We start from the raw sequence: 12,125 nt of genomic DNA, 5'->3' as shown, positions 1-12,125 counted from the left end.
TCTTGTTGAATGTGTTGCTTACCTTTTTTATTTTTGTGTGGCACTTTCTCAAATGAATCATCTAATTTGGGGTGGAGGCAATCCCAAAAACAAATGTTTATAATAATGACATTTCCTTCATTTGAAAGGAAGGAATGGCTTCATAATCAAAGGTTTGATGCCAAACAAATCCTCCCACTTGAAGGGGTGACCCATGTAGTACAACGGTTAAAACACTTCCTTGGTAAAACTGCCACCAAGGTTCAACTTATAACGCCCCGCTATGAGGCCCAAAGGACTAAAACAATAAAACAAAGAAAATGTGAACTTTTTTTTTTTTTAACATACAAGAAAACGAACTCAAGATATATACATAAAGTCAATAAGTTAGTCCAAGGTTAGTACTTAATCATATAATCTAACATCTAAGCATCCATAGAGAAGATATATACATAAAGTCAATAAGTTAGTCCAAGGTTAGTACTTAATTATATAATCTAACATCTAAGCATCCATAGAGATCAAATGCATAACCAACAACATATCCTAGAATCACGATAAAAGTCATTACATTAGAGAGTATCACCCAAACACATAAATAACGGGAGAAGTCAACCAAAGTCAAACTAGGTTAACCAGAGTCTGATCGAGGGAGGGGCATTACACAAATCCCCGTTGGGCCACTAGGCTCACAGGCTTGGTACTTTCACTAGGCTACTGTGCTCGTAGAATTTGAACAAAAATAGTGTTTCAACACCTTAAAAAGTGCCCCTTACCGATCAAAGAAAAACCACTTGAATACTAAGAGCCCTTTTCAAGGAATTATTTAAATCCAATTCAAAGTAGATAGAGATACAACTAGATTTATTTAATTTTCCTAATAATTTAAGAAGTGCCTAAATATACACCCAAAGAATTGCCCAAAATAGCATTCATCTTTTCAAAAATTAGTGGTAAAACGAATGAACATATCCAAATTAAAACTTTGGAAGGGAGTTTTATTGGTAGAAGAAAATCTAGATGCCAAAGTTTCATGAAAAGTTTATCATGCCAAAAGAAATGACATCCTTCAAAACCTCCTTCAAAAATTGAAACTCAATTAGCAACATTATTAAAGGAAACAAGAATATACCCATTGGCAACCAAGCTCTATGCACCCCATCCTCTAGTATACACAAAGATAATCTAACCCCCATGAACTTACAAATGAGAAGAGTCTTTGGAAAAAATATAGCAACCACATAATCTAAGTTAAAAGGGTGAAAGAATCTCCTTGCTTCAAGAAAGGTGTGTATTGATTTTAAAATCAGTACAGATTTTTTATTGTTGTCTCTCAACAAGATCCACAGGAATATTTGCTGCACTAATGGAGAGCCTTATGGTGGGGAGGCCTAAGTTTGCACCTTCCAAAAACTGTTTTAAATATTTTTTAAAAATTAAAATTTTGTACAGCTGTCTGCTTGTTAAATATGATGCCACATCACATGCCTTTTTTGTCAAGGTGTCCAAAATGGTCCCAAAAAGAAGTAAGACCCATAGTTGTGCACTGCATCATGTTTATTGGTGCATTGATGTGGCATCACATGATTGGTTGCTTTTTGAAATTTATTGAAATCTTTTTTAAAGATAAGTATTGACATGACACTTTTTTGTGCTCCACTAATAGATTAATTGTACCCCACCAATGACTAATTGTACCCAACTACTATCCCAAATATAAAACCCCACCACCAGTAACCCCTGTCCCTTAACTTCATGCCTGAAATGATTGACACAGCCACCAAGCATAGCTTGTTTAAGAGAAACCATAGAAGAATCATGTGAATGAACCGTGAAGCCCCCTACAAAAGACAAGAAACTAGAGATGGGGTGAACCAACCTACAGAGGAAAAAAAATTGAAAACCCACATGCACAGCCAGCCCTACAGCATGCAAGCTCCCTCCCAACTAACCAAAAGTATTCACAAACACTATCATAAATTTTATAAATTGATGTCTATTAGAGATTCCTTGCATTCTTGCTCTTTAACACTTAATCAAAATCAAAATTCTGGGTGTTCTTGGTCCTTGATCCTTTTGATCAAATTTCTGAATGTTCTTGCCTTCTGCCCTCTCGATGGATTGATGAAATTTTAGATGGGTTTGCAAAAATTTAGATGAACTGTTCTGATTTACCCATGGGTCACAAAGGCAATATCAGGGGCATTTCCGATCCGAAAGAGATTAAAGTTGCAAAAATTTCCTTCTCAGGAATATTGTAAGGTATCATATACATGCGCTCCGATCCCTATGGAATGCACTCCAAGCTCTTGGATGAATCAGCACATTTCACATTTGGATATTCACGCAACTGTCAGAGTTTTTTTTCAATCAATGTGATCATTACACGCAGTTATTGATGGAGAAATTTGAATGTAATCTCTGAAATCTCTGAGAGCTTTAAAAGCATATGAGAAAAAGATGCATTGTTGTCTACCGTTGCACCATCCAGTATGTAATATTAGTTGTAAAAATCTACTGGCCTAAATAGTGCCTACTCTGCCACTTCCCAAAGTCCAGTTATATACACTTCAATTCAATTCATTCATTCATATGATTAGTTCGTTTTCTCTTCCAATGAGCATTGATATCCCTTGAAAGGTTCTCCAAGGCTCTGATATACGAACTTAATCAACTTACAGTCTTTAAGTAATTCGATTTCAATATTGATTTTAAAAGCTAGTTCCACATAGAGACATGTGTCCTACGTTTATCTAATGATTTTGGGAAAACTTTATCCAAAAGATTGCTTTCCAAAATCAAATGTTTATGTTTTTAATATACGTTTTTATTTAAAAACACACACAATTGATTCCTCAAACAATCTTTTAAATACCACATAAACTATGACAAAACTCATGCCAAAATATGATACCAGCTACGCTTGGTGTCACCATATAACATCGCCACAGTGAAGCAGTTCATTTGATATCGTCTTGACTTTCTTGCATACCAAGATGAACAGAAGGAAGCTGGTCTAAATGCATATAGAATACCCCCAAAAAGAATTAATTATTTATCTATTCTAATGCATCAGCTGAAGCTATAATGTTTCTTTCATCTTTAAACTGATGGCTCGAATTGTATCTGTCAACTTTGGAAACCATTCTTCAAGAAAAGATTGTTGTATTTTTTGTGGGGACTACTTTCATTCAGTGGTTGTATCATAGTAATTGTCGATTTATGTAGCTCAAATACAACCACGGAATGAAAGTAGTCCCCACAACAAAGCTATTGGCAATATTACCCACGTATGATACAATTACTGGAGAGAGATATTCTTTAGAGGAAAATCATCTTAATTTACCATTCGTGACATAATGTTGGATTGTAGGTTAGAGTAGTTTTAGGGCAACAACATTAAAGAGATTAAGGTTGAACATGCCTTTGCAGTGCACAGTATGAAAACCAGATACAAAGACATTAAAGGATTTGAAAGATCAATGATGATAGTATAATCTATAAATTGAATATTCTACAGCGTAGGTTCCTTGAAGGTTAGGTTAACCAACACCTATACATGGGCATTCCCACTGGTTCATCCTCAATTATTATCTTTAGAATGATTGATTTGGTTAATTGGAAGCAGAAAGGTAGCCACTAAATTAAAAACTCTTGTTCATCAGGGCTGTTGTCAACAGCTTTCTTTAAAATGTCTTCAAATATAAACCAAAAATTGCTTAGCAATACCAGCAAATAGTATTAACTTGCAAAAGTGAGATAGTTCATTCTGGAATAAGCTTTGTGTACTAAGGTTTGGGATAGTTATTTAGCTATAGGCTTTCTTTAGTATGATTTTTTAAACAATAGCCATAGATATGTTCCTGAATATAGCCCACAAAGAAAAAAATTATTTCAGGCAAGAAAACCCTTAAAACTTTATTTTGCAGTGCAATTACATGACATGAATAGATTACGCTGAGCGTATATGATGTCATGAAAAGAATTCGTATAATATGAAAAGAAATACATACACTATCATCATATGTACCAAGCATGAATGATAAGTGTTACATCTGGAGGCAACAACCTTTATGTCCATGTTATATTACATTATGAAATACAACCACATGTATATATTACAAAGAGTTCCAATATGCTTCAAAACTTTGGTAATAGACTTCAGATACAGTCACTAAGGTGGTCATAAGCTCATATGGCTTGAGAAAATAATCATCTTGAAAAACTGGCTGTAACCCAAAACTCAAGGAGGATGTGTTGAGATAAAGATACTACAAATCACAATGGCGCACATACTTGCAAAACCTCAAATTATCAACTGACTAAAATCTCTACAATGAATTCCAAACATTACCCAACAATACAATGCTTGCCACGCAAGAAAATTTTACACAGACAATGTACAGTCTTGGGAAGAATTCTTTTGTTGTTAAGCTGATGGAAGTGCAATCTCCTTCTCATCTATCTTTTGCCTCAAACTAGAATGTTGAGTAGATTGCCAGAAAGGATTTCTGCAAGAAAAAAAAAAAAAGACTTGTAGTTATGGATTAGATTAAATATTAATGTTAACATACAGATATGCATATTTAATATAACTAAATTTCTTCTTGAATGTAGTCTGGATAATTGCTTCCAGGAACATTTTTACTATGGGTTAAATCTTCTTTAATCCTCCCAGTGACTGCAATAAATGTGAACCTATGAAAATAAATCCAAAGTTGGTTCTCCAGTACTTAAATGTTGTAACCCCTACAAGGGTTACATAGGACGCACATAATGCGACATTAGCATTTCAGATATTATGACTGGTGGTGGAGAAGTTGCATATGCACCAAAGTCAAGCAAGAGGTCGTGTGAACTGGGTCCTTGAAAAGGGATGCAATGTATAAAATACAAAATAATGGGATTCAAGAATGTGGGTGTAATGTTTAATTACATAGTGGAAAAATGTAACCAAATGTATGTGTATAAATGTTACCTTAGCATTTCTAATAATATTTGTATCATGGTTGAGAAGTTGCATATAGGCCAAAGTCAAGCAGTAGATTGCACAGGTAGATCCTTGACAAAGGATGCAACAGATGAAAAACGAAAGAATCAACAAGGTTGAAGAAGGAAAAAAGGTATAATGTTTTCATAGGCTGCTTTAAAGAAAGCCATGTCAATTACAAGATTTACATGATTGGTTCGTCAAAATTGTAAAAATATGTATGTTACACCTTTTACATTAATAATTATGACAATATATGTATGATGGGTGGGAGGTTGCATATATTGGAGCTATGCACCCAAGCCAGGATCACAGCTACAAACAACTTCCACAAAAAGAGAAATATATTCACCAAGAAATGAAATGATATATTGCTGAGATGATTTACAATGTGTACAATAGTCTGCTTATATAAGCAAGAGATGATGGAGTAGTTACAACTACCCTTGATACAAAATTAAATGCCTCAATTGTATATATTGGAGCTATGCTCCCAAGTCAGGATCACGACTACAAACAACTTCCACAAAAAGAGAAATATATTCACCAAGAAATGAAATGATATATTGCTGAGATGATTTACAATGTGTACAATAGTCTGCTTATATAAGCAAGAGATGATGGAGTAAATAAAACTACCCTTGATACAAAATTAAATGCATGATGCATCATGAAACTAATATTAAATAATGAGCTATGACTCATCTTTATCTTGAATGACACATAAGATAACAAACATGAACAATATTAAATGAATGTTCCATGTGACAATAAGCTATCCTAAGTAAACTTAGCATTTGTGAATAGGTGCTAACCAGGAACTAGTTAGGATATATCCAAATTTGCACCAACGCCCCTCCTGAAGTGGAACATAGGGAGAGAAATTACTATGCAAATGATGCAATATTAATATGAGAATGCAATATATGAGCCCCAACAACTAGGCCATGTTAGGTACCCATGTACAATGCAACTATCTCTTACAAACGGAACTCATGAGACAAAACTCCTCTCCACAAAAGAGAGATGCAAATGAATAAGTGATAGGATGAGTGATGAATAGAGTTCTCAACACTAATGCTGCCCAAGAACTACATCCATCACAAAAATCCAATCGTTAGCCCCTCATAGGAGGGAATATTAGAGACTATGTAGCCCCCCTTATAATGAATAATCTTCTACAAGAATGGTCAGTGTCTGAAGGCAAAACATGCTCCAATGCATACAAACAATGTCTCCCCTTAGGAAGAAACAAAACCATATATAAATGCAAGAACCTTTGAGCAAAAAGAAATTAAGAGGCCCAGGTAGGGCACGATTGCTCGATGAGTGAGGGAGGCCGCCAATAACAGAGCCCGAATAGGGAAAAATATGCAGCCAATGCTAACATATGCAGTCTGGAATATCGCAGGGAGATGATAATGCAGGTCCACAAACAGACTGGAGAAATGCTGATGGAATTAACTGAGAGTGAAATATGGAACAGATTGGGTGGCACCAAATGAAATGGCGGAAAAATATATTGCCAATCTGAAGACTCCCGGTATCTCAACAAGGCTGGTGAAGTGTCTCATACTGGAAAGAAGAGCAAATCGAAAGGCTTTGATACCATGTTAGAGCTGTGCTCCCAAGCCAGGATTACAACTGCAAGCAACTTCCACAAAAAGAGAGAAATATATTTCACCAGGAATTGAAATGATATTGCTGAGATGATTTACAATGTGTATGTTAGCCTGTTTATATAGGCAAGAGATAATGGAGTAGTTACAATTATCCTTGATACAAAATTAAATGCATGATGCATTATAAAACTAATAATAAATAATGAGCTATGACTAATCTTTATCTAGAACGACACCTAAGATAACTAACATGAATGATATTAAATGAGTGTTCCATGTGACAACTAAACTATCATAAGTAAACTTAACATGTGTGAATAAGTGCTAACCAAAAACTAGTTAGGATATGTTCATATTCACACCAACAGCATATAGGCCAAAGATAAACAAAACTGTGAATAGCTGTGGCATGATAATGAATGCAACAGATGAAAGCTAACAGAAAGAATAAGATTGGAGAAGGAAATATGGTATAAAGTTCACATATATAGCTTTATAGACAGAATTATCAATCAAAGAGTTTACACAACAGTTTGGTCAGTTTGGTTCCTGAGGTTCAAAGTTGATGCAAGCTGATGAGTTTTCCTTAATAGCAAAAAAGGATGGAATGAAACACTGTTCCAGCTGGACAGAAGTGCTGATGGCATAAAGAAGTGAACTATACACTATCACCAATGACCATGTTCAGGGATGGAATCTATCAAAGCACAGCATGCAGTCTGATCCTGGCCTCTCACACTGTTTTGGAATGACCATTTGTTATGGGTAGGGCTGAAAAATGATTCACTTTTCCTGGATCATGCGGGAACTAAGGCTGCATAAAAAATATGTCTCAAGTTTTGACTGTACTTGTGCTATGCAGGAATTCAAAGGGCAAATTTATTGCAGTCAAATTGATATGATAAATCATTAAAATGCACATTCTCTTTTGAAACTTTAGATAAAACCAAGTACCTTGCCAGATTCAGAAGGAAGTGACTCTTGCACTACACATTCTCCTCCTTCCCTTAACCTGTGTATGTCTCTAAGACTCTGTGCTATGTCTTCTAAAATATTTTTCTGGAAAGTTTCCTTGTCTAAATATTGCATAGAAGAAATGGCACTCTCCCTGCTTGCAAATAGGGCTAGGAGTTTCTCTGAAAGATGTTCAATTTCATCCTCAGCCTTCATCCTTGCCATATCCCTGCGAATCATGGACTTTGTCCGCAAATCATGAGATTGTATCCCTTCCAAACCATTAGCATACAAACTTCTCGAGTTTAAATACAACCCAGCATTGCTTGTTTTTCGATCTCTGGCTTCCAAGTTCTCATATTCATAGCCTGGTGAAATGCCAGCACTGTTGTCGTCCCTCAAAGTTTTATTTTCAAGTCCATTCTCGGCAATTCCTTGTAGTAGGCATGAACTCTGATATCTGTCCGGAGTTAATGATAAAGGGGACATCATGTTTCTGTCAAGATCCCTCTTTGTGGGTGTTTGGACAACGTGAACATCATGAACACTCGAATTGTCTTCATTTGAATCAGCATATGATCCTCTCTCCCACTTTTCACTTCTATCTTTAAGCAAGCTTCGACGATACATCTCAACTTCATCCTTTAGATCCAACCTTTCTCTTTCTAGTTTGACTACAATCTCCTTGAGAATTTCTATCGCTTCTTCATCATAGACTGATTTCTCCTCAACTATTCTCTTGAATTGCCGAGCTTCCATCTCAGCAGATGCCTTCTCACTTTGAATACGTGATATCATGGCCAAAGTTTCCTCAGCAGCAGTTTGAGCAGCATTTCGCTCTTGATCAAGTTCTAGAGACAGGGCCTTCCGAGCTTCCCTTTCTTCTCTGAGTTGTTTTCTCAAATCATTGATTCTGTATGGTACCTCCAACTCAGGCAGGGACGAGGTCTTTTCTAGTTGATAGCAATTATTTGAAGGCAAAACCTTATCCAAAGTGTCTTCTGTAAATAAATCAGTTACACCTGCAACAGAAATACTTAGAGGTTATCATTTGCTATTTTATTAGTTTTGACTTATCAGTTATCTGTAAGTCATACAACACACTCAAAATTTAACCTAAATTTACAAATTATTATGGGTTTGACATTGCTTCGGGATTTCAAAAAATTTAACTTATTAATGTACCTTAAACTCCTCGGCATGTTTATAACATCTCTATAAACATTTGGTTTAAATATCAACAAGGCTTGTCTATGCTCTAGAGTTACATACTTTTAGAGGCAGCAAGGCTCCTTGAGACCATTACTAACCTGGAAGCTCAATGTCCAGCTGATTGTATCCAACTGATGTAGCCAACAAACTGCTATTACATTCTCCAACAATAGTCATATTTTCATCACCATGCAATCCTGATGGAGCAGCATTGCTGTCCTGCGATGACTTCTGGTCAACTTTCTGTTTCTGGCAAGCATGACCCTAATATGTATCATAATATCATGGGCATAGGTACATAACAGGAAGAGTATGTAACACAGTATTGTTTGTTATTCAGTGAATTACAGAAATAACTAAAACAGCATCTTCCTTGCTGACAACATACCTCACTTTCATCAGGTGCATGAGTGCCAAAACCACTCTTGGTTGCAGTGATTTCAGTTTGCATATATTGAATTTCCGAACAAGCTGCAGGATCTATCATTTGGGCGTCTTGTGGACCAAGTGAATTGCAGTAGGAAAGGCAATCTTTTACCATCTGTGGAGTTCGTAGCAATTTATCACATGACCCATCCACGGGCGGTGCATCTATTAAATTTGCATTCCTTTGAGAGGATGAACCACTTTTTTCAATGGTACAACTCCACTTAAAGGGAAACTTACTGAGAATATGAGATTCTGTGGAGGAAATCATTCTGAAAGGCCATTCAATGAAAACTCTCTGCACACAGACATTACTGTCTATGGAATTCTGGTCCTGTATGATATCATTGCAGGAGCAAGGTAAATGCAGACCAAAGAAGCTCAGGAACTTCGCTATAAAGAATACAACAGAAGCCACCCAAATCAAAATAAATGCCTTGACCAATTTGAAAAATATGGCGATTAGTGATGAAATGGTCCAATCCTGAAGTGCGTTGCAAGCCATTACCAATCCTTATCTGCCGCAAAGCAACCAAAGAAAAAAACCCAAATGAATAAATTGAAGATTCTAAACAGGAATATTTGCATTTTCAAATGAAAAACAGCATAGCAGCAACAAATTCCAAGCTCTTAGGTCTGATGGTCAACACCATAACCCCACAAATATGCTGGCTTCCAGAGCCGATCCAGGGGGCTTCTTCAGTAGAAAAAAGCCCACTTTACTTTCTTTAACATTGAAAATCTTCCTCTATTTTTTAAATAACATAAACCATTAAAGAGCAATCCTACAAAGTCAAACATATACATATGTCTGAATAGTACCCACGTCTGTTAGGTTTTGGATTTCTCTGAGCATGCCTGGACATCTTCTTTCACTAACCTCTGATGATGTGGACAAAACGCATTGGTAGGAAAACTCACCACTGCTCAGAGAATTCAACCTCCCATACTTATGAAGACCATCAGAAAGATCAAATGTAAGGCAGAGATGCTTATAGCCCAATTGACAACCCGTCTACCCTACCTCAAACGCGCAACAGGGAGAGGGACTTCTAGTTCACACCAGCTCAAGGCTGAAATAGAGGAATTGAATATAAAGAACATCTGGTACAGCAGAGGCATTGGAAACACAGGGTCACTTAGGCATGGAATTTTGGGCTCAAAAGTGAGAGGGAAGCTAGAGATGCCTGCGCCACAGAAGTCGACTTAGTAGATTGGTATTTAGAGAGACTCGAAGAGGAAGAAGAATCTCTGATCAAAATCAATAGCAGAAGAAGAGAGACACTATCCCATGGAATTGATGATTTATGTCTATTTCAAAACCATTGAAGTATAATGATTGAATGGAAAAGAGGGGAATTTCTGATAGAAATCAATAGCAGAAGAACCACACTCATTAAGAAGTGGATTGCGACCCAAATTCTTAGTCTGTTCAATTTTTTAATAAGCAGTTTAATACCCACACCTAACACACATAAGATTTTCCCAGTACAGTAAAAATAAGATTCAAGAACCAGGCAAGGACAGAAATCATACCGTACAAACTGAAGTGGGTTTGTCTAGTCTCATATTAATTAACCTCAAACTGCTCCTGCCCAAAACCCCACGGGATTCAAATCATTCAGAAATCAAATAAAATCCACAAAATTCAGCACCACCGACCGAGCGAATCATGGCATATCACTTGAGAGCAAAGCGCAAACTGATGACGGCACCCAAGAGAAAAGTAAATCAAAAGATCTTTTTTTTGGTTTTTTTTACTGAATGTCTGCGAAACGGCGGCTCTTCCTGCTAACGAATAAAATGGGAATATTTGGAAATCTACAGTAGCCGTTCAACAGAACGCCCAAAGAAAAAAGAGGCCTCAATCGAGAAACAAGCCTGCCTTTGATAGTACCGCGTGGTAGCCGAATTCCAGTTTCCTTTCCGCTGCGCATAACGGCGGTCACATTCTGGAGATTGCGTAACCGGAATGTTTACGTGTTATGCCACGTCAGCTGGTGGGCCCGTTGACTGCAGTGCGTAACACTGTTGAAGTATCTCTCAACGTGATTAAAAATGATTGGTTGTAAATATATTCGGAAAATGAGAATTGCTTGATTTGTTTATTTTGTATTTACCTATTGGTAAAATTAAGAGATATTTTTAGTCAAATTAATTTAAGAGACTGCCTCTAACTTTTCAGTTGAAAAGATGCATACGACCTACATACTTGACTGAAATATACACGTGGTTTAGAAATAAGTTTCAATTTTTTTAAAAAAGAAATTGAATTATTTTCAGTTCAATAAAGTGTAAATTATGTAAAATTATTTATTGAGTTGTTATATTTAAAGATTAATTTAAATTACAAATGGATTATATATTACGTTCTCAACATTCATATCCACAAGTCATAAAATTACTTTACAGTATACTAAATTTTTGTATCCAAGAGAATCACCTAATAACCACAAATCTCATTTCAAAATATACAATTGATTTTATAAAATAACTAAAAAAATATTAACAAATAATTTTTAATACTTTGAAATATTTTTAAATTGAAATCTATAATAAAAATCTATATATTTATTTTATTTATACATCAATAATAAATATTTTATTTATTTAAATACACTCAATTTCTTATATAATTTTTTTATACAACAACTCTTTTAAATCAAAGATTATACAACATATTTATCTTGATATAATGAAGAAAATTAATGAAGTGTTAAGAGTTTGTGGTACAATCCAACACCTAAAAAGTTAGTAGCTTATAACTTTCATATTAATTTATGCCACATATTTTCATTGATTGGAGGCATTGCAAGCCCTTTGATGTGCCTTAATTATTCAAAATTAAAAAGATCACCTACTCTAAAAGTGAAGAAATAATTATCATAATTTGTCATATCACCAATCAAGAAAGGTGATAACTATGAGACATTAAAAACCAC

The 12,125-nt window shown here is 35.5% G+C and overlaps 1 protein-coding gene across 5 annotated transcripts; it reads right to left on the bottom strand.

Moving 5' to 3' along the window:
• Positions 1-4,039: 4,039 nt before the first annotated feature.
• On the bottom strand, positions 4,040-11,111 carry LOC131073735 (myosin-binding protein 2). Of its 5 annotated transcripts, none has more exons than XM_058010236.2 (5): positions 10,720-11,111; positions 9,146-9,701; positions 8,856-9,021; positions 7,546-8,567; positions 4,040-4,490 (listed from the first exon to the last, which is right to left on the bottom strand). In XM_058010236.2, the coding sequence occupies exons 2-5, from the start codon at positions 9,686-9,688 to the stop codon at positions 4,458-4,460; spliced, it is 1,764 nt and encodes a 587-aa protein (XP_057866219.2). In that variant the 5' UTR covers positions 9,689-9,701; positions 10,720-11,111; the 3' UTR covers positions 4,040-4,457. The 5 variants fall into 5 exon arrangements, with proteins under 5 accessions (XP_057866219.2, XP_057866223.2, XP_057866221.2 ...); XM_058010240.2 differs by having other exon boundaries at positions 8,856-8,976; XM_058010238.2 differs by having other exon boundaries at positions 8,856-9,006; positions 10,720-11,110.
• Between the last annotated feature and the right edge of the window lie 1,014 nt (positions 11,112-12,125).

Source organism: Cryptomeria japonica, chromosome 1 (assembly GCF_030272615.1).
Source record: "Cryptomeria japonica chromosome 1, Sugi_1.0, whole genome shotgun sequence".
NCBI lineage: Eukaryota > Viridiplantae > Streptophyta > Pinopsida > Cupressales > Cupressaceae > Cryptomeria > Cryptomeria japonica.
The sequence above is the reverse complement of the archived record's forward strand: the minus strand, read 5'-3'. Positions and strand labels throughout refer to the sequence as shown.

Excerpts from the sequence above, each read along its gene's own strand:
- LOC131073735 (XM_058010236.2), bottom strand. The coding sequence starts at position 9,688 with ATGGCTTGCAACGCACTTCAGGATTGGACCATTTCATCACTAATCGCC. Across the intron at positions 8,568-8,855 it reads GCTGGACATTGAGCTTCCAG|GTGTAACTGATTTATTTACA; the intron begins GTTAGTAATGGT and ends TTTCTGTTGCAG. Across the intron at positions 4,491-7,545 it reads TTCCTTCTGAATCTGGCAAG|AAATCCTTTCTGGCAATCTA; the intron begins GTACTTGGTTTT and ends TTTTTCTTGCAG.